The 23815-nt window shown below is 38.2% G+C and overlaps 1 protein-coding gene across 8 annotated transcripts in view; it reads left to right on the top strand.

The window, feature by feature from the left end:
- HDAC9 (histone deacetylase 9) overlaps positions 1 to 23815 on the top strand; it is a 457129-nt gene that overhangs the window by 327080 nt on the left and 106234 nt on the right. For all 8 annotated transcript variants that reach the window (XM_066196204.1, XM_066196228.1, XM_066196196.1 and 5 more), the window contains 2 exons: positions 2129 to 2178; positions 16464 to 16571. In XM_066196204.1, the coding sequence (XP_066052301.1) occupies positions 2129 to 2178; positions 16464 to 16571 (158 nt within the window). The remainder of the gene's footprint in view (positions 1 to 2128; positions 2179 to 16463; positions 16572 to 23815) is intronic.

The raw sequence follows: 23815 nt of genomic DNA, 5'->3' as shown, positions 1-23815 counted from the left end.
ATCCTCTTGGACATCAACTTAAACATCATGAGAAATTCTCACTCCAATTCATTTTCAGAGTAGCTTTTGCTATTGATTTTCATTTATTTCAGACTGTTGGGAGCTTTTTTTTTTGTGAGGCTAGCTGAACAACGGTCTCACTTAATCTTAGTCCAACATTTCCCAATGTTCTTTTCATGAAATCTCAAGGTTTTTCTTTTTCTTCAGAGTTTGGCAACTACTATTTCTTAAGCCATCATGCAATAAGAAGCGAGAATTACAGCAAGCATCTTGATACACTGAAAAGGCTTACGTGCTTGTTTTCACCAGTTTCAATGCTATCTTCTGATTGATTTTAGTGTCCTTCCTCACCATCTGCTTTTCTGTTTTTATTTTGTGTTTATTGTTTTAGATAGTGTTTACCATGCACAATGTGCCTGGCTGCAGGGAGATAAATGGGAGTTCATCTGTTGTCTCTTACGTCCCCACTCTGCCATGGAATTTAGGAAAAAAAGTCTAGTCATTCAACAATCTAAAAATGCCTTCTTTTATCTCAAATTACATCTTATGTTTCCATTAATGTCTTCTGGCACTTTAGCAGCACAAACTTTTCTAGTTATCTGCTAGAGACTTTTTCATCTTCCCCATAGTAAAAAGTGAAAAATTGGACCCTGGATCTGCTTAGCAAGAAATCTGGAAACTCCAGCTTGCACCTCTACTCTGACAATCTCTTGCAGCCAACATTTCCTTGCATGTCTGGGGCCATTAGGACTCACAGTATGAAAATACTCTACATAGCTACTGCACCTGCACTTCCCCTGGTAGCTCCAGAGGAGGTTTTGTTTGGCTTCTCTTGCACACTGTTCAAACTGATCAAAGGTCTCTAGTTGGATAAAAATGCATCTTGGATTCTACTCAAAGTGTAAAGTACTTTCCTCATCCCAGGCCTTGCAGTCTGGTCTCTCGTACTTCAAAGATGATGGCTTATAATTGTCTTTATGCATTTCATTGGCACCTGCTAAACATGAGTAACTGCAGCATTTTCCCCTTCCATAACAAATGGGTGACTCCTCTAGGTAACTCAAGTGATTCACTATCTAATGTTTCCTCCAGATGGCAAAGTTACAAAGCCAGTTCTGTGATATGGCAGGGGAAAAGCTTATGTTCTCTTCCACAGCTGCCTTAGGATCAGATTACACACTGGGGTAGGAACTGCATCAAATCCTGAGATCCTTACCCAGTTTTCATATTGTCATTATCAAGATAAACAGTGAGTTTAGTAGCACCAAAAAGAAGGAAAAAACAAAACAAAACAAAACCCCACCAAAACAAACAAACAAAAAAAACCCAGAAGAGAGAAAAAATATGATTTAATAAAATGCGAGTATAAATATCAATGTAAACCGTATCCTATTAGCTAATGTACACAGTAGGTTAGCTAGAAATTAAATTCTAAAGCCTATTAAGTTTTTGTTCCCTTTATTATAATGTATTTACTGAATAATACTGAAAAAATTGCATTTCAAGTTATGTTTTCAAAATATTAATGCAATCATTGACGTAATGTACACGAAGAAAACAGCATTTTTACATAGATAGAAAGACTAAGGCTGCAATTTTCAAAGGGGAAACTCTTTTGAAGTGAAAAAGCTAAGAAATTAGTTATCAGTTTTATGTAAACTTAATGTGGTTCCCTCTGTTGTCAGTGAAAAGAAACAGGTACTTCTCAAGCATAATTCATGCCATCAGTCATGTAGGCTGGATGGAGGTGCCTGCCTCCATCCTCTAGCTGGAGAAGAAGCTGAGATGAGTAGCTTAGTCAAGCTGCTTATCAGCTACAGATATCAGGATGATTAGTCACCTTAGTTCAGAGTGATTTTCTGTGGAATTTTGAACACTGTATTCCTTTGAAACTACCACTTACCAGTGTTAAGATTTGTCACTGCTGCATAACAGTACTTTAAATGTCTCATGGCTGATTTGATTTCTAAACATTATGATTATTTTTTATACTATTGTCTGAAATTTTCATAGTGATAATAATACTGAAATCTAAATTACTGTATAGAGTAAGGAAATACTGCTCCAGTATTTAAATGTCTTTTTTGATAAATGATGCTTATTGTTTCTTTTTTTCTTTAATATATAGGAAACGTGTCTCAAAAACTCTTTTCCTTGTTGCCTTGTGGAGGACTTGGGGTAAGTAGATGTTCATTTTTTCACAAAAGGGACAGCACACAACATATATGTTCTCTGATTAATTCTTTAACACTCCCAGTTCAAAGTCTTCAGAAGCTGATAAAAAATGTAGAGATGAAACAAGAACCATTATTGCACTGTATTTTCAAAGACACGGAAGATAGTGCATTACAAGAGGTATATGGAACAGTTAGGAATAAATTTTGTGTATATGTGCCCATTTCTATTTATCCCACTTTGGGTTTTTCACACAAGCACTTTTCTTGAGGAAAGTAACATGGCCACAATTGTTATAGCACAATGAGCTTTGGAGAAGCTGTTTTGTGTACTGTTGAAAAGTAAATATGGCTCCACACTTCTCTGAAAGACAAAAAAGTTGCCAAAGCCAACATTTAGCATGAAAAGGGCTCACTAGCTGCTAGCCAATAAATTGAGTATTAAAGTAATAAATTATGTGAGCATTTTCATGCCCTGTTTTGAAATGGATTCATCCTGAAAGACAAGCTCATATTAGGACACAGTAGACAAAAATCTGCAGAAAGAAATATGTTGGCATTTACTCTTTTACCAGGTAAAAGAGTAAAACTTAATTATTGAAAACCATGTAGAATTTCTACTGATACTGGTATCATGCTCCTATTAAATTGTAGTGAAGATAATGCCAAGGACAAATGAGTTTTTACATAAATGAGTTTTTACATAAATGAGTTTTTCACACAAAAGTATTTCACACTTCTGGTCCAACTGGATCTATTATTTACTGATGTCATCAATGTTGAAGTGAAATAAAAATATTCCAGATATCAGGGGGCTGGATGGTTGATGTGTATTTTACTTCCCTTTCACTGTTTCTCAGTGAATTCTCTGAGTATCTCTGAAAAGTTTGAGCAGACATAAAGGTGTAATCTCTGGAGGTCAACTTTCGGTGCAGCCTTATGCAGTCTCATTCCCTTTTATTCTTCACTAAGGATAAATTCTATACCATACTAGTGTGTTTATATGACAGAAGAAATATTCAATTTGTAAGGTTTTAACACACACACACACACACACACACACACACAAAGAAAAAATGCATTTTAACCTTCAGTATTTTGTAATTTTTGTGGATTTCTGAACTATGAGTTAAGAAAAAAAGAATCAGGAAGTCATAATCACTCTGGCTCCTTCACCTTGGGCTTAGCTTGCTGAAGATCCTGCCTAAAATTTGGAAGTTGGTGACAAGCAACATGCCGATTTGGAAATTCAGGCATCATTTCTGTACGCGGTTCAGCTAACATTACACATTACCATGTAGACGTGTGCATGTGCACCTCTGTAAACTAATGTGCACACATGCGCACATATATGCACACACTGATGTGTAAAAAAGTAATTTCTACACTGCTGAGAAAATGGAACTAAAAATTAATGAAGTTGAGAATGGATGTTCAGGCTTCTGAGTAAAAAGAAGGTAATGCAAAAGTTATTGACAAAAATCTATTTGAGGGCCTTGGACAATAAAATGGACTACAGCATTCTTTGAAAATTAAAGGATAAGATTTTTCTATGAAAGAGATTATTGTAGCATTAAAAAATCATGACCAGAGATGTGCTTTGAAATCCTACTACTAATGACAATATGTTCCATTCTAAAGCTAACACAAGTCAGAATTTCTCAGTACAACTTCAATTTTTTTAAGCATTTAAAATCACCTACACTTGTTTTTTCCAGTCTGTTTCATTTACTTATTTAAATTCATGGAAATTGGATTAAAGATCATGTTGTAGAAATGGATCTTTTATTTATTTATTTTCTAGTTGGTCTGCCTTTCTATATATTATTACTGTCAGGCTTGCTGTGGGGCTCTTTTAAAGGAATGGGTTATGACCTTTTTCAAGGTAAATAATCAGATTAGGAGCTTTCTTTCAGCAATATTTAGCTGTCAATTGGTTAAGATGAGCTCCGGGAAAGGGAGCTGCTTCAAACTACGTGGAAAGCAATTCTTAAGTTTACTTTCAGAAATGATGGTGGAAAGAAACAAGAAATATTGCTACTCAGTAGCTTTCAACTTAAATGGAAGGTATAAAGCAGTAATCAATGTAAAGCAGGAAGTGTAGTTCATGAAAAGATGTTAGGGAGGGATGGAAGAATTTTATCCTTTTTATGTCTGTCGTATAGTTTTTCCTCCTTGCTTGTATCACTACTTGTTTGCTACAGAATATAAGACAGTGTTAAGAAAAAAAAATTCCATTCTTGTAGGAGACTTTATGACTGCCTTTTGAATGAGGGTTTTCAGAGCCCTTTGATCCTATTGTCTTCTAACCATATGGGGGGACCTTGCTGTTATTATGCAGCTCTATTATTATATACATTAGTGGTTAGACTGCTCATGCAGGGGACGGGAAACCTAGGCTTAGTTCTGTCCACACCCAGGCTGGATTTAATATCAGAGACCCCATTTCTTAGTGGGTGTTGCTACCACACAAGAGATCAAATATTATTTCTGGTTGGGGACCCCCACACCATGCACTGAAGTGGTGCCACTGTTGGAAAGAGCACTGGACAAGTAAGGCTTTACCCATAAGTAGGATAAAGCCCATCCACCTAAGGCTATGACATACCTATTATGTGTAATTATAAATACTGCCAAGTCCTAGTTCTGAGGCCCTGTTCCACAAACAGCTTATAAATTTGATGTGGAAGAATCTTTGAACAGAATGACAACTGCTCTCGGTCAAGGAATGCAAGCTAGGACTTCCTAAACACTGAAGACATGATCACTTGATAGGCTTACATTGTTCACATAAAAAGGTCCAAGTAACCTCTGTAACCCTGAATTCTACTCTACTACTGATTTTCTTATCTCTGTTCTGAAATTGTAGCCAACATCAAGGATCCTCTTCTTTGGACATTACTTACCAGTTACAGTGAAAGAAAGTTTCTTTCAAGAATTTTGAAAAGCAAACAAGAGGCAGTCTGTGTTCAGATCCTTTTCCATCACTAATCTTTTGTAGCAATGAAAAAAAATTATGTAAAACTACTGTTTACTCATTTTCTAAACACTTCTCATCCATATGAATTTTATTTTAAGTAGTGCTAGGGACTGAATATGTCAGAGTCATTGGCTTAATATGTTACAGTTTCAGAAAAAATCAAATTTTTTTTTTAGTTTTATTAGGAACTATGTAAGTAGTAATTAGCTCTTACCAAAGAGCAGAAATCTGTTTCATCTGTACAGCTAAACAGATCTCATAAAGGGAGAAAATTTTTTTTTCTAAACTAGCATCCCAAAGTTGCACATAACAGGTTTTCTTTCAGTGATGGTTAATATTTTATCAGAGGACTATCCAAGGTCAGGGATATAAAATCCACTGAAGTATGGGAGCTCCCTCCTGCAATAATGCTTTTTATGGTGGTTTGTTTTTTTTTTTTTTCCAAGCTTAACCTTGTTCCAGAACCAACTGTTGTTAAAGAATTCTAATACCGGAGGGATGAAATTCTTTGTGTTGGAGAGAGACTAGCAGCTCTATGGCCAGCAGTTTTAATAAAATGAGACGGTTTCTTGCAGCTGGTCAGAGGTTTGGAATGTGAAAAGTTTTCCAGGAGAGGTGGGTAGATTGCAGGTGAAGTGGCCAAATGGGGAGAATAATCACAAATTACATTTTGGTTCTGTGGATTGTCAGACCGTTCCACAATTTTTCATCTGTAAACAGCCACTAGAGCTATAACTGATCATTTGACCAATGTATCCATCTATTGCAATTCCTCTGTCTTGTGCTGTGAAAATGACAATAAGAGAAGCAGAAATCTACTTTTAATGGGAATAAGCTTCATCTCCTTGTCTCAGTTTGTCACTAAAAATAGTGATTGTTTTCTTGCCTGTTTGACCTGCTGCTGTGTGAAGAAATCTTGAAGTCATTTCTCAGCCATATTTTTTTTGTCTAGCTGATAGGCAAAAAACCCCACAAAAGCAAAGAAGAGCGGGCTTTTATGATAATGTCATCATCGGCTCCCAGCTTCAAACACTTCTGCGGCTTTTGAATTGTCATTTATAACTTGGAACTGAACCGACCCATAATTCCCTTGATGCATTTAGAGAAATTGATAACAGACTGCTTCTTTTATGGCTCAGAGGAGGCAACTCCCATCACATCACTATTGGCAGTCAATATTATTTTCTGACATGGTTGTAAAAGTATAAAGGGGCTTATGGCATTTGTTTAGATGAGGAATGGGCTCTCAAGCTGTGCTGGGGTTTATGGGTCCAGATTACTGAGAAGCAAAGGGAATATGATGTTTGCAAACAGGATATGATTTTATTTAAGTTTGGGTTTCATACGTTGTTCCCTGGGGATTGTCCTGCAGACAGAAGAGAATTTCACTTTTATCACATGAAATTGGGCAGTTATCCAATCCCCCCTGCTCTCTCCCCATCCTCCCCACCAAAGACACTGCTCCAAACCTGTAATGTGTAAAGTCAGAACTTTAAATTGCAAGAGGAGGAGATGCCCTGCAAAGAATCAGACTTCAGAAGAATTAATGTTTAGTGAGCTGAACAGAGTGGTCTTGGGCTAAATATTAAGCCATCTGAATGGCTAAGTATGGCTTGTACTTATTATGAAATATCCATTGCATTTCCTCTAATTTTGCCATTACAGCAGTAAAACAGAGGTGATATCTTCTGCTGGGATAAGGTGGTCTTGTTTTGGAAACTGAAGTGTAACTTGGATCTTTCATATCAGAAAACAATTTGGCCTGTAATTACCAAGGGGAGAAGTTTATAGCTATAAAATCTCTCAACATATTTACAAAACTTTAGAAAACATTTCTATTTTCTGAATGTTAAATTCCTTCCTGCCATTCCTTGCTCTGGCAGCTGACAGAGCTAATTTTTGTCCTGACCACACAGGAAGAAAAGCAATAAGAAAGGCAAGATTTTACTAGTACATAAGTTTAGTAAGTCATCCAGGAAACAAATTGGTTTTTGCTGCTTCTCATTCTTCCCTTCATCTTCTCAGCCTGTGCCCAGCAAGAATTTTCAGCCTTTACATACTATGACTCTTCATTCCTCTTACTTCTGTAAGAGCTAATGGTACCAAACTGGTTCCATTACCATGGCACAACATGTAAAAATCAAGAATATTGGCAGTGGCATTGCATTGCCTTCTTGTAGCAAGTTTAGATTCCAGGCTGCTTAAGTATCTCTCCTTATACCTGCACACAAATGTGTCTGTAAAGAAATAAGACTGCCTATAGTTTGGGCACTCAAACCATCACCTCCAAACGGATGTCAGAATTAACTTGTGCCTTTCCCCTATGTTCCAGGTTGTACCACCATAGGTATAGTCCTCTCAACAAAAAGTATGTCTGTTTCCTAGTTTTGAGAAAGTAATCTGTAATTGCCAGGAGCTCATCTACTCCATATTAAGTCTTCCATTGTGAAATCCCTAATATACCATGCTGCCAATACATTCACCTATTACTTTAAATGACTTACCTGCCTCATTAACCTACTGAAATCTGCCAGTTACAACATATTGGAGCACATTGCAGAAGGCTCCTAGGAATGAAGGACTTGTATACCTCCTAAGCCTGTCAGCTACATCACCCCTAAAGAAATATCAAGATTTAATCAAAACAACAGGCACATTATACTTTAATTGACATATTTTGCAGACTATTTAGGACTCACGCAGTGTTGACTGTGATATTTTCTGCAGAGGTCAACAAAATGTGTGATCAATAAGGCCACCCTGGTACAACCCCGAGGCAATTTAAGGCCACTGGGGATGGATCCAGAGCCGGAGCTGGAAGTTTGTCCAAAGAAAAAGCAGTGAATTAAGATTAAATCTGCACATTTAATTAATTTGCCGTCCAGAACAACAGCCCTCAGGATTCCCCTGTCCAGCTTTATGTACTGGCATTAGAAAGCCACATGCATCACTAGGCAGGGGTTGTTCTTCCTAAAATCAGAAGAACTGACTAGAGGTGCCTGATTTCCTTTATTGACAGAGACTTGAAACAACTAAGTTTCAAATTTTAGGCACACTGATTTTAGAGGGAAAAAAACAAGTGCAGTAAGGTAACTATTGATGACCACAGCAGGATCATCAGCCAGCCTTCCTTTACTGAAGCACACAGACTTCATCTGTTTTTCTGGGAAGTGCATCAGTGACTCCTGGGCAGGGAGGGACTGCCACATTTAGCATATCAACATCATAGCCACAAAAAAAAATTCTTCACACTACAGGGCAGATATTTTGTCTTGTTCTTTCATGGTACTGACGTGTCCCTGTGCCATCTACCACAGACCTTTATGTTTTGGTGAAAGGTGAAACTGTTCAGCTGAGAGACATTGGTATTGCTGCCGGCACAATACAATATTCTAGAATAGTCCCAGACTGCTTTTACTTGCAGCAGGCAAGGATAGAAAGCTCAGGAGTGGTAATGTGACAACTCATCAAATACACAATTTGGTCTCTCAGACAATTTTTTTCCCCTTTTTAACAAAGGACTGTTCCCCCTTGCTATTCAACCAGAATAATTTTTTTAAACAAAGATACAGTGTATGGAATACAGAAAATTATTGTGAAGTTAATGAACTACCGTAAAGCCCAATCTTTAAAAGTCTTGCCTAATTTTCTGCATTTTCTAGAAACTATTGTGTTGTCAAAGGCAAACATTATGCAAAGAAGCTTTTTATTTGCCAGAATAGGAAACATTGACATAGACAGAGATGATATAGATATACAGATTGAAAGAAAGATAGATAGATAAGATAAGATAAGATAAGATAAGATAAGATAAGATAAGCACAGGTACGTTTAATGTAAATAGTGGAATAGTATCATAACCAATCTACTACTGCTACTATTCACTCTTTTCAGACTTAAATCACATACACACATATGGATTTGACAGTAATTCTGAATTAAAGAAGAATTCACATTTGCACTTTAAAAACATATCATGCATTTATTGACAGAATTTAACTGCTGGATGGACAGAAGAGCTCTCTGAAGAGTAAATGTCCACGTGTTGTTTGTCGGAATAAACACCAGGTTCTAGTGTAGTACCACAGTGGCCTCTAACAAAAAGATCATCTACATCCAGGCTGAAAGCTGAAATGTTATGTTTTAAACAAAATGTGTTCAGCAGTGAACGATGAAACTTTTCAAAAATAAGGCTTGAATACTGCACAAAGAAGTTGCATTTTCTGTAACTGGATGCATTACAACCAACTATACATTATTGTATCTCCTTGTCTACAAACTCCTGGAAACTGGAAGATCAAACACAAGAAGGCAGTTGCACAAGCATTTTCACACACTAACCCATTAAATACTAAACCAAATGTCAAGTTAAATTAATAGAGTACTTAGGGCTAGGCCTGAAAGCGCAGTAACATTTTTTACAAGCATCTGGTGATATACACCACATATCTGAGACTTGAATCTGGGCCTAAGTGTTTTATTTATGAGCTTTTTCTAAAAACAAGTTCTAATCCACATCTAATCCATGCTATCCTCCCTCCATTCCCCCCACCAATGATCCACACATCACTGTTTCACTAAGGTTTTGAGATCCTTTACGGTGTCTAATGTATGCTTTATGAGACCTTGAGATTCTGGATGTCTGTCATAAAAGTTAGTTTAGGAAACCAAGTAAAACTATTTCTTTTTGAGATGTTATTGTACTCAGGCTTCAGCTTGACTTAGCCTGATTTTTTTCTGCTTCTCCTTTTGCATACAAAACCACTTATTTTCCAATACAGACCTCATATATTTAATTGTTTTTTTACAAACTTAAAGATAATTTCATGTTTACTGAGGGGATGCTGCATTTAAACCAGAGGATGACTATCAACATCAGTAAGTCTGCTAGGCATTCAATAATTAATTAATAATTAAAATTTTACTGAATATTTTCTAAAAGTTGGCTTTGATTGGCTTTTCAGGATCCTTCGCTATTGGCAGGTAAAACTTGAAAGACGTTGAGTATTCCACATACAACTGGTCTGTGCATTGCCCACATTCCTTGTTCTTGCAGAGACTGGAAAGAGGCTTTTGGAGTCAGAATTAATAGCCTTTAAAACTATTTTTAGAAGTCCTTTTCCATAAATATTCTTACTGAAAAATTCTACTACCTGAATTATTCAAACACAGAAGTCAATGCAAGACTATGGGAATTCCATGGCTTTTGTTTAAGCAATGATTTGTGATGGTCCTTTGAACTACTCATCTTGCTGGAGTCTAAAGATCACATACCCTTCACAAATTATTTGTAAATCACACTGGTAGGCAAAAAAATATGCAAAGCTGATATTCTGGGCACTCTTTATGTTAGGCATTTTAGATCAAAACAGCTGGGAATGTCTTTGACAGAAAAAAAATCTTTGATACAGCTGCAACAGCAGTAAAAATAAAGGAAGCTCACTGTACATATTTCTTCTAAAGTAGTACACTTTTACACACTTCCTGTATCTGGAATTTATGGAAAAGACGTCAGCCATGCAAACCTTTTCTCCTTTGTTCCTTAACGAGTGACATGGCTGACAGGCCATTCATTAGAAGTTATTCCTTGGAGATGATGTGCACACCTTCGCTTCTTTAGTCATGGTGAGATGAAACAGCAGCTGAGAATCATGTTGAGGACCTTTCGCTTCCTAGTGGAAATCACAGAGGTGATGAATGATCACCAGGACATCTGTAAGAGTGGGAGGTGTGAGCTATGAGTGTGACACCTGGGAAGCTGCACTGCTCATGGTCAGGAGAAAAACATTACAAACTTATGCAGTAGCATTAGCTGGCACCAACTGTCTCTAAGAACGACAGACTCCTTGGTGAATGTGATACCAAAATGCCACACAATTTTTAGAGATTGAAACACTTCAGAAAAATATTTCATTTCTGTTTTTATGCCAGTTTATTAAAAAAACCCAGCGATGGAAAAGTTTGCTCTGGCATAAGTGAAAGAGTGTGAGATTCTGAACGCTTTTAAAGTTAAAACACAGGAATTCACCCTGAAATATCTAAGTTTTATTAAATTTCAGTATCACTGAGGAGGTCAGCACTCTCCAGTATTATTTATCACAGAGTCTTAATCAGTTTGTTTACTGCATATAGCTACACTATCACGAGCTGGCCAGATTTCATTTATTTCTCAGTAACAAAACCACTTATATCAAAGGACAGAATTTTTTTAACATAGCTGTTTTTCTAGATTTGTGTTGAAAAGTATCCATTTGAAATGCATACTTAACTGACTTCCATCCAAGAACAGCTGAGCCCAATCTCTACTCTTCAAAGAAAGGGTAAAGAATCCTTTCAAACTACAGTAAAGAACTTCTTGTTGTCCAGAATATTGGACACACAGAATACAATGACCACTATCCAAGGAGCATCACAGGTCAAAGTTTCCGTGAACAACTAGAAGACAGATTGCATTTTTGACCTGTTGTCAGTAAATGAGTATCTCCTGCAGAGATGTGTGGAATCTCTAAAAGGACTGGTTTTGATTTTAATGATGGCAACAATTGTGCAGAGAATCCAGAGCAGAATGACAAATTCAGTGTATTTTTAATTCCTCTTAGGATTAAAATCAGAATTCCACTGCAGAAAATGAATTTACATTAAATCACAACTTGTGTGCTTGTGGGTGGGAGGAGGAGTGGGGAGAGAAAGTTCTGGGATGCTTTGAATTCATCCCAAAGCAGTAGCTTGGGCTCTCTTTCATATTGTCATATAGTTATCAGAGGGGATGTATTCAAGGTGACTTTAGAGTTTACAATAATTTAGGAAAGATAAATAACTCGCACAGATGAATACATCATGCAGGGTGTAAAAAACTGAAAGGTTTGTCAGACTGTGAGCAGCATCTCTGGTCAGCAGGGCTGTGATGAAATGGCACTTGGCAGATCCCAGGAGATTTCTGGAAAAAAGAGGACTGAAATAGAAGATGAGGAGTGAAGAGGCGTTGTGGCCGGGAAGGATAGGGAAAACAAAAAGCAGTTATTATCTTAGAAATGCTTTAACATTATTAATCACGCTCCTTTTTTGCCCACCTGAGGTAGATAAATTTAAGTAGCAGGACAAGGAATTGTCCTGTTCCAAGGACTGGAGAATTTCCAGTTTTGTCAATTACAATGATTTCAGAAAGATCTTTAAGTAAGGAATCTCTCTCTCAGGTATACTGCCATATCTTTCCTCACCATTTTCTCATATGCCACAACCTGAGCATAGCATAAGGAGCTGGTAACTTTCAAATTTTACAGTCAGTCTTCCTTAAAATGAAATTTTCCAGCCCAGAAAGGGTTATAGTACAAGCTTTCCATCTGTTGAAATATCTCTGTGGTAAGGCTTCTTTCTTAGCTTGTTTTGAGTATGCTTAAAGTTTTCATTGCAAAAGTGGCTGTTATCACACAGATATTTCTTACAGGAAGCATTCATATCAAGTTTTTTTGCAGTGCAAAGCAGAGAATTTCTAGACATGGGGCTTGAAATATTAATTCATTCAGTCAGGAGAAGTTACCCACATTTCTTTTCACTTAAGTCATTCTCTTCCTCTTTAATGCCTCCACATCCACTTCAGGGACAGGTAGCTTAATTTCTATCATCTGTAGCTTTGCAGAGTATTAGCTTTGCTACACATGCCAATGATTGAGCTATACTAGATGTGCTTGAAAAAGCCTGCAACCTACAGTGCTCATTCAGGAAACTGGGAGTGAAGTAAATCCATATGTGCGTTAGAAAGTCAGTGTTCAGATAGGGCTCGTGTCCTCTGGCTCTTGGCGCTATCGTGCACAATTCTTCTTTGAAGAACTGTAGCAGTGATAGGATTTTTGATAACAAAACGTGGAGTATGCTCATAGTTCAACACTGACATTTTGATGCTTTAAAAAAATGTTTGTTTCATTTGGTTCAGTTCAGAATATTCCTCTATCCTGACAAATTTTAAACGGCTCCTAAATAGAAGTAATATTTAAATATTACTGTAATAAACAGAAAAAAGGCTAAGATTCTGTGTTAGAATTCAGCTAAAATGTTGTATTTTTTGTAAATGTTGTTTAACATTGTCGGAAAAACAATCCTAATCCAGACAGCTTTTTCACTGAATTCTTTGGCTGCTCCAAAGAACTTGAACAAAAATAACCTCTTATAAAATTCCATCTGACTTCGTCATAGTCTGTGATTCAGAAAGCATCACATTTGTCACAAATTCATGCATAGTCAGCACATAGATAGGCTGTCAGATATACGTTATATATACATGCACTAGAACCAGAAACCACAGTGTCTAATCCTATTCCCTTTACTTGTATAAAATCCAACTATTTCATCTCACAGGAATATAGAGAAGCATATCAGCAGGATTTGAGAGCTTCATTTCATATACAGCCTGACAACTGTGCCAACTAGTAGCTGTAATTTTAATGGGTTTGCCATTTATACCACTGTATTTCAACAGAAATTTACAAAATAAACACTGAGTAACACAAAAAGAAAATCTCTGTTTAAACACCTGAAACATTCAGGGGAGTACACAGAGTTAACAGAGATATAAAATGGAGTGAGATGGCATTTTCTAGCTGTTACAGATAAAGCAATGGCTGTGTGATGCAAATTCTTCTAGGCTGGTCTTCATGAGATGCTCCTCAGAAAGTCAGTCTTAATTTTGAAAGAATATTAAGTAGTATTTGACACCTAAGTTTATAATACTGTGTCTTTTCACGGTAAATATTCATATATTTATGTTACTTTTCTTGTATTTTAGTAACTGTCCATTAAAGTGTACAGCTTCAGTTGGCTACCCCTAGTTCTAAGACTTTACCACTCATTACATGTACCATGCCCAAGAGATTAGCTAAAATATCCTGAGTTTCCTGTGTTCATTTAGGTGGTCATTTTTGAAAAATTTCTCAGGAAACACTGTTCTGTTTCCTGATTGCCCATTTTTCCTACCAGTCCAGGTAAATTAAGGTAGCAGTCATTCAAGTGGTCTGAGGGAAATTTTTCAGTGGAAGATACTTGGTCTTACTGTCCCAGTTCAGTCTCCTCACACTCAGCTGAAAGCAGAAAATGATAAATGCTGTACCTTGGCCACTGCTCAGCATTCAGCACATGGAGAGACTGCAGTCTCGTGTGTCAGAGCAGACAACTGTCTTAAGGGTGGGTACTCTCAAGCTGTGGTTACAATTTTAACTTAATCAGCCTTCCTGGAAATGAATCATAGGCCCTTTGAGGATGCAGGTTGCTCCTGCTCATGCCCTGGTGTACAGAGCAGCTGCCATTGAATCATTTTCATCAGCCACTCCTTCACGTTAACCTTAATTTGCTGGCCATAAAAATGGTAAGAAAGTACTCCCTCCCAGCCCTCTTGCTGATACTTCTTTATTTAAAATATTGCATAGTATTTTTCAAACTTTATTATGGTTTGATTAAATTGATTTAACCAATGACCTCTACTTATTTATCTCCTGATTAGCTTTAAAAATGAAATTTGATTCACAGTTCCTTTAAAGCAATAGAGAGATAACTTGAAGGTCTGCCTAATGTTACTTAAGTCATTATTTTTTTACTACTTGGTTTCTTTCTCATTTTTTGTTACCTATTGATCAGTGTGCATCTTTCCTAAACTTTATTTCTTTAAATCTCAACCTACCAATCTACAAAAAAGTATAATAAATTATCCCATATCAGCTGATGACGCTAAATTGTGTTTGTACAAAATTTTGAGTTTCTCAGATGACACAGTGTGCTGTCACTACTGTTATTCTAAACTTTCCAAGCAAAATCCAGAATTCTTATTCAGGTCTACTGCAAATATAAACTATTTTCATTAGTTCTGCTGCATGCACACAAAACTGATCAAAATGATAGAAAAATCAGGTCCAGGATACTGAAAAACAAGATCATTTTAGTAGGTTGAAATATAATATTATTGTAACAGCAATGGCAAAGACATTTGACAGGTGTAGAGAAGATCAAACTCAGATCAAGCTTCTTTCTGTTTCAAATGACTAATCAGAGAAATTCCTCAGAACTTCCCGAGTCAAGTAGCAGTTGCATCCATTTTCAATTACTTGATTTCTTTCCTTTTTTTTTTTTTTTTTTTTTTTTTTTTTTTTTTTTTAAGGAATTAGGAACAGAAGCTTCTGGTTCAAACTGAAAACATGTCTCAGTGTGCTTGGAAGTCATCCAAAAAGCATCTGCCACAGTATTTTGTCTATTTCTAAATGTTTTTCTTTTCATGATAAATTTGTACGGTATGCTACAATTAAATGCACTTCCCATGGAGCATCGAGGAAGTCTGGCTGTCTCTTTGGATAACTTTTTCAGACTATTTAACACCAACTCGTCTGCTTTACATAATATATTTTATATATATATATATATACACACATACATATATATAGGGATATACAACATTTCGCCTATATGTTTCGGTATGTTTCTGCAAATAAATACTTATTAAAAATACATTTCAAAAGTAAAGTTTTGGGACACTGATTGAAGCTGCAGAGCAGTGCTGCTTAGCCACCTGTATTCTTTATAAGGTAATGTTTTACATGTCACACTTTCTCATTTAGAAGGTGCAGAAGGTAACTTTCTCTGCTTTAAAAGCCCTCACTCATCTGTTCCAAACTAAAGCCATCCAGCCAAAACTTATTAGTTCATCAAAACTGGAGATAGAGCAAAGGTCTTGATTTATGTAATTCCATTTTCTGTCTATGGCAAGAGTGACTGCTGATATTATTCAAAACAATTAATTGTTCCAATTTCAGTCACTTATAGACAACCACCTGCGAAGGAAAAACGAAGGGTTACTACTCTGTTTTGTTCTTAAGAACGGGGCCACTGATGTGCCAATGCTGAGCTTTGGTGGCACGGGCTGCCCGTGCCTCTGCTGGGGTGGCTGTTCCCATGGTCGTTCCCCACGGACGTTGCCGATGGTGCCGGTGCTGGCAGGTCCCCGTCACCTCGCCAGCCGGCTTGCGGAGCGTCTGGCGAACAGGCCAGGCCCGGCCCGGCCGATGTAACACTGTTTGTAATGAGAAATCTAAACAGGGAATGGCAGCGAGGCATGACAGGAATGTGTTTCCATTGGAGAAGCCCGTGCAGAGAAAAAGCATAAGCAAAGCCATGTCCAGAAGGCCTTTCAGCTGGCCAGCACGGAAGACTGATGTTATTGTACACGGGCTGTCACGCTGCCAGCCCTCCCTCACGGGTTTGTTTTCTCTCATGCTCTCCCTCTCCCTCTCCCCTCTCCGCTGCCTTCCTCCCGGGGCCGGCTGTTTGCTCAGGTGGACAGTGACACCGTTTGGAACGAGCTGCACTCGGCCGGGGCGGCACGCATGGCGGTGGGCTGTGTCATCGAGCTGGCGGCCCGCGTGGCCTCCCGGGAGCTGAAGGTGAGGTCCGGGCCGCGCCGTGGGTGGGAGCGCCGGGCGGGCCGGGGCCGCGGGGGGCTCAAGGGCGGCGTTGTTGCAGCGCCGGGCTCCGCGGAGGGCGGCGGGACCAGGGCCGGGAGCGCGTCCGCCGAGGTGCGGCAGTGCCTGGAGCGGCTGCAGCGGCCGCGGGCAGTGCCAGCGCGGAGGTGCTGCTGCCCGAGGTGAAGTTAGGGCACGGCTCCGGCCAGTGGCTGCGGCACTCCTTTTGAAGTCAAGTTTTAATTCTTATTTTCTTAAACCACGGTTGTTTAGTCACGTGCGTAGTCTCAGGATACCACCCAGCGAGACGGGAGGCACCGCCGGGGGCCAGAGGGCGCGGCTGGCCGGGAGGGCGATGGGCAGGCGGTGCCCGGCTGCCAGCCTGCCCGTGCCCCTGCTCCTCCCGGGCCCCTTCACGCTCCTGTCGCCGTGCCGCGGGATCTGCGAGGCATGATGTACGAAACCCAAATTATCCCCAGTCTAAACAATTTATAAATGCTCCAGACCTGACAGACTTTGACGTTTTATTTGGTATTTTAACGGCCCTATTTAAAGGTACACCATATGCAGCCGGAGTGCAGGCTTGCCCCAATAAACATTGTCGGAGCTAACATGTCTCCTTAATGAAACTGTTTATTCACTCTCTAGTCCACGTACTAATGGATTCAGTCCTAGTGCCAGAATCAAGATGGAAATAAATATTTTAAAATTAACACTGCATGATGATTTTTAAAATCCCAAATTCTGTTTGAACTGAAGAATTTTCTTCCTGTATATTTCTCTTATTTCAATCAAAATATGTTAGCTACCTGTTTGGGAATGAGTACCTATATTTATGTATATATGTAGATAGATATAGAATATATCAGTGTATAAATGAGAGCATAGTCGGGTGAAATGCAGTGCTATAGCTCTGAGATGATAAAATGCAGTTGATAAACTTTTATGGTCAGATACTAAAATCATTAGCCAGGTACTACACAATACGTAGAAATTTTGAAATCTCAGCTCAAGGACAGGATCCATTATATGGGATCCTGTTGTGTATCCTTTATGATGAGTTCTTCATCCCCTTTAAGATTTTTTGGGCATAACAAGATATGTAACTCACTGTGCATTGTTCTATGCAGCAATAATGAAAGCGAAGAAGGACTTTGTATCTAGTTCTTATCTTTAGCAACTGTAGGACACACACCAGCATCTAAGGCAATTTAAAAGCAAGTTTTTGTAAGGTTAGTGAGACATGTCCTGTGTGCACTTGACTTGAGCAGGGTCCACTGCAGAATCTTTACCACTTACCTCTGTGCCTTTGTGGTGTGTCTCACACTGTGTGGATGCTTTTGCTTATTTAAGTGTGTGATAGACAGCTGAAAAGAATCATCAGCCATTGTGAGACTTCTCCTGCTACTGCTGTTGCAGGAATCTGTAAACAAATGGTTTCTGTTTAGTACTAGTTATTTTATATTTAGAACTAGTTATTCATCCTAAATAGAATCTTTTTCTACAATGCAGAGAATTGAACCAGTCTCATGCAACTTGCGAGTTGAGACATAGGAAAGGCAATTTTTCAATATATATGCCAAGTAGTTGGTTTAAACCAAATCATCAGCAAAACAGAAATGGAAGGGATTTGCTATGAAAGAGAATTGTGAATATCCCTCCCATTCCTGATAGGTGTTTATCTAACCTGCTCCTAGACTTCCAGCATGAAACCCGGTGATTTACATGCCACTATGGCATCTGTATGAGCTATCAATCTGCATGTGGTATTTTTCATTTAAGGCTATGGAAAGGTTATTAATGCCTGACTGTCAGTAGGAAAGCATGTTAGCAGAAGTTCTGTAAATACAACAGTCCTGACATTAGCTATTTTGGCACAGTCATCCTATGTTTGCTTTGTCACTGCATCCATTCAAACCCAAGGTTTGCTATCAAGTTGCTCTCCCTACTGTCATATCGTAAATTGCACGGGGGGGGGGGGGGGGTTTGCAGTGTTTTCTGGAGTTCTCTGCCATCTCCATATGATTTTAGACCATAGATCTGTATTCTCCAGGCTACCTTTATGCCTTTACATGTACCTTTATGCCTTTACATGTTCCTTTTCAATTTTCCTGACATTTTATCTGTAGAAAAATAAGTTGATCAGCTGTTTCTGTTAGGGAAAATACCAATTTTGCAGTGTAATTGTGAAAATCTATGGGGAAGAAGATGAAGTTGACCACTTTCACGTGCATTTATTGAGCAAATATGCATGAGCAACCATTTGGGGCCTGTACTGTGAGCACTGAGTGGGAGGATTAAGCTCTCATGGGAATCTGGAATGATCTGCTACAGCCTCAGAATTTTTGGATGACAGAAAAAGCCCCTTCCAAGAACTGCATGCAAGCTATAACAGCTCTACAACATATTAACAGCAAGATGAGCACAGTAGAGAAGCACACCATAGGAGTTCCCTGGATGTTTACCACTGTGGATTGCTATCTGATGGTGTAGTGTCAGTTTGGTGTCAATTCAATCAATTAAAACCACAAATTTTTAACAGCAGTACCCGACTAGAGTGTGGAAACAAATATCAAGTGCCGTGTATGGATGGGGATGTGACAAAAACTCCATTTTCGGAAGGACAGGACATTTCAAAGTCTATGCTTATTCCATGGTCTCTACTGATATTACTTGCTACGGCATAAAGTGATAGTAGTAGGTTGGAGCTATAGGTACGTGTTGCTAAGAAAAGAGATGATACTGCAAAAGAAACCATGAAAGTCTGCAGAAAAATTGGGAGATCGATTACAAAGCTGGGCATGAGTCAAACTCATATACAAGGCAAAAAATTCTTTACTTTATTCTGAATTTCCTAAGACTATCAGTCCCAATGCACACAGGTCTCATTGAGAACAGCAAGATGTTGTTCATCTGATTTGGACAGTGCTCAAAAACTGACAAGGAATTAAGAGGAATTGTCTTTGCTGTAGTTCAAACCTCTTGTGAGACATCAGATTTCTTTGATCTCCTTGATCACTGGGAAAAACATCAGTATAGCAGTACTAAGGATGTAAAACAATACCCACAATAGTAATTAACAGTGGTAGGTTCTTTTTTTGGGGGGAGGGATTGGTGTGGGGTTTTTTGGTGGGGGTTTTGGTTGTTTGTTGTTGCTGTTGGGGGGGTTGTTTGTTTTTAGTTGTTTTTTTTTTTAAATTAAAACAGTCACTTCTCTGGGAAGTGTTAATCTGGATTTTTTTATTTAATTGTATACAATTGTTAAAATTAAGCATTTGGTGGGTCTGCTTAGTAGTATAATGGACAGTCATTAATATCCATTTGATACACTTTTGAGACAGTATTTAATAGAGAACAAAAATCACACCACTGAAATATATAGTACAGTAAATGTGATGTTAAACTGAGTCAAATGCTATGCTTTCCCTTTTTTCATAAATTTATTTACATGTCTGATGAATGTGTTCTTGGCCATATTACAGTAGGAGATGAGTCTAATTATTGCATGAAGGTTACCTTTTTTGAGGCTGTTTATAATTGAGAAAGCTGCTAATGCAGAACGAGGTATTTATGTTATGTGGAATAAGAGCCACACCTCTCCTTTCTATCTGTTTTTATGTATCTGTGTTTGGCCATTTCTCATTTCCCGAACAGATTTATGTAGAAAGCTTCTAATAGTCTGCTGCCTGACTACAGATTTTTAAAAGAGGGGAGTATGAATCTCTGGGTGAATAGAATTCCACCACAGTCCTTAGCTATGTCCAATAAATAATTTTATCAGATAAGAGAAGTCCTATGATATACTCCTTAGTGCTTTTGGAAGAAATAGAGGTAGTGGCCAGCATATGATTTCTTGCATACAGTGTAGCTCATGAACCTGGAAATCATTGTCTCTAGCCTCTACTTACTGTCTTCACCTTCAGAAAGACGGCCCAAAAAAGATGCAGAGAGAAAGCATTTCTTTCCTGGAAGTGTCTCCTGAGGCTCTCATTGCTCTCTTTCATTGCCGCAGGATGTGGCACTCTCCTGCCCTCCCTTCTTGTGTATTGCACTTCCCGGTGCTTCCCTTGCATTCCTTGTGATGCTCAGCTCAGTTCACCTCCCCTCCCTGCTGTTGTGCCACTTCACTCAGTTACGTACCAGGAGACTCCTCTCTTGCCTTTGCGTCTGTCCTACACAGCAGGCACATCCCTCCTGCTGCCCAACTGGACAAGTACAGAGCTTGTACAAACCCCACATTAGACAAGTCTTGGAGAAAAATAAGGAGAGTTTCTGTGGTTTTTTGAGTTTCAGATTCCATTTATAACAGTTAGACCTTGCAAAGAATCTTATCTTTAGAACTCCGTTTGCAAAATCGTTGTTTTTATTTTTCCTGAAAGAGTTTAGGTTGCTGATATTTTCATTTTGTTAACAAACTATTCATGTTGATGATGCCACCTGTTTTGTTTCCATATGTTAGGTTTTTATGAAATGGTTAATACTACATTTAAAAAGCTGGAGTTCAGTTCAGTTAGGTTAGTATGATAATTTTGCAGTAATGATACTTCATTGAATGTTACTTCTTCTTGTAATAGTTGTTTTATTGTGTGCTGTTTTGCGAACATTAAATGTGTCTTAATTTATTTTCTGGTAAAAATTTGTGCATTTCTCTGGCTGTCCCTCACTATCAATATCTTTAAACTGACTGGCAGGAATAAAAAATTATACAAGTGAAAAATATAATTAAAAAAGAGTATATCTAATAAAAACCTCTTTTTGGGAGAGGTTACCAAAGGGGACATGGGAGTAATTCTCCCAATGGGGGATGACTTTCCATCATCACATATAACACACTGCCAGAGCAGACCATGAAACTGTTGAAAATACAAAGGAACATTGCTGAAACGTTTTTCTTCAGCTTCAGATGACCCCTTTAGTACTATTGTAAGGTAGGATTAAGTATTTTAAATACAGAAACTGTAATAAGGATTACTGTCTAGTTTAGTTAGCATATCCTTTAAATATGTAAATCTTGGTGATGGTAGTACTGTTTTCTGTGATAGAAACATGTACTGCCATATATTTTTAATTTGACAAACTTGAAACAGAAGAGACCTACACAAGAAAAACTATCAAGAGCTGGTAGGATTTTTATGATTATTCCCTGCTTAAGCAAAAGAAGCTTGAGTGAATTAAGAAGCCATTTTTCAAAAGAACACTCAAGAAGAAAGGTACATAAGTTAAAAGCATGGTCTGAAACTGTCTTGAACATCCACTTCAGCTGAATCAAATGAAGCAAAAGCTGGTTTTCTACCTTATCATATGTGTGTGCGTGTGCACACACGCACAAACACACACGTGTAAAGTTGCCCTGTTGGCAGCTAAGGGTCATTTAACAGAATGAAAGCAATGGAAATGAGTTTCCCTTGAACCAGAATCAGATACGTTCCTGGGATTGTTCTTTCTGATATGTCAGGTTTAAGGAATACTAAAGTAAACCTCCTGAATTTGGTCGTTGCTACTCTGGTGTCTTTGTACTATTCATAGATGACTTAAATTGAACTTGAAACTTCCACTCCAAATGAGCTTGGTTCTTACAGTTCTCAAGGCCCTTGTCACACAGGGCTATGGAGGAATCATCATGTGGCAAGTAGTACTAATCTAGTGAATAAACAGAATTAGCTTAATCAACCTCCTCTTCCGCCAGGTTCTTAGTTTTCTAGTTATAAAAGTATTCTGAATAAAAATTTTCCAGCCATATTTCACAGCTCTATTGCTAAGTTTTCTTGTAACAAATAAATAAATAAATAATCATTCTAAAGACAAAATAAGCAAAAAAGAGCAGAAAACAAATGTCTCCCTAGTCTCATAGTGTCCTTCCTCTAGTAAAGGTTTAGGCCAGCAAATTTCCATGGCTGCCTGAACAACACAAAACCCCACACAGCTCCTCTGGTTGCCTACAAAAATCTACTTTCCTGGAATGTGCTCTATGCCCAGGTGCCTCCTGGACACTATTTCTCCTGCAAGCTCTTCCCTACCCTTGCTTCTACCTTCTCACTCTCTGTCCTATAAAAATCTCCCTTTGCTTGAAAAAAAATTCCAAGTGATGTGTGCAGCCACAAAAAGAGGCATTTTTTTCCACACCCAGCCACAGCATTTTGAACAATGCATGCATGTAAGAAACAGTAACAAATGAATACTTTACTACTGGTAAAGATACGATTGATAAAAGCCTTCAATCAAAGTTACCAATGAAATCTTTTAGGTAGTATTTTGTATTCTTTGCTTTTACAAAGTTAGAAAAATGGCAAAATTTCGTATTAAACCATCTCTTAGATACTCTATCCCAGCAATTATGGTTATTTTTGTAGCTGAATGACTGTTATTATTTCATATAATCAGACAACTTTAATTAATATGTGTGGTACATTGTTTACCTCCATGATCACTCTGTACTAAAACTCTTTTGTCTGCTTTCTTTACCACTATAGTTAACACTGGTTGTGACCAAACGGACCATCATGGTTGTATCTAAGCTAGTCTGCAAGCACCAACTTTCCATGTGTTTGCTGATGCTATCCACTTAGACCTTCAGGAAAGCAGACAGGGAACTCTTTGTTTCCATCAAAGTGTTTAATGTCCATTTTTGTGTACTTGGCGTCTACTAGCTTCCTCTGCAAGACAAAGTAGTATTCCCTCATGTCCATTACTGTTTTCTTGGCAAATCTACATGCTGCTAATACTGCTCTGTTAAATCACAGGTTCTTGTTCACTGCAGTCGTAGACCCCCAGGGCTGACTCCTGCTCTGGCTGTATGAGTAGCTTGTAAAATTGTCCTAAACAGGTGCCCAAGGATTGCCTCAGCCTTACCCATTCTCATGCTTACCCTCCCTGATGGATGGCATAGCTTGGGATTGATTATGTTACAGCATAAATGGCGCTGGTAAGGATATGGTTATCTTCTTCCTGGTACCAGTTGCAAGCGGGTTCTTGTAGGCAGCCAAGATTTAAAGGAGCCCTGATATTTGTTACTGTAGGACTTCACTACACCGGAGATGGCAGAGTTGAAGATGGCACTAGGGCAACTTTAGGGATTAGACCTGTCAACTACACTGTATGGACCACCTTTTAAATATTAAAAAAAAGGTTTTTTATATGACTTTATAGGGATACAAGTATGTATATAAATAAAAATAAATAAATAAATAATTAAACACAAACACACACACACACACACACACACACAC

This window comes from Chamaea fasciata, unplaced genomic scaffold, assembly GCF_029207755.1.
Source record: "Chamaea fasciata isolate MVZ Bird 193981 ecotype frontalis unplaced genomic scaffold, bChaFas1.0.hap1 SCAF_1, whole genome shotgun sequence".
Taxonomy (NCBI): Eukaryota; Metazoa; Chordata; class Aves; order Passeriformes; family Sylviidae; genus Chamaea; species Chamaea fasciata.
Note: the sequence above shows the minus strand (reverse complement) of the source record. Positions and strands in the feature narration are given on the sequence as shown.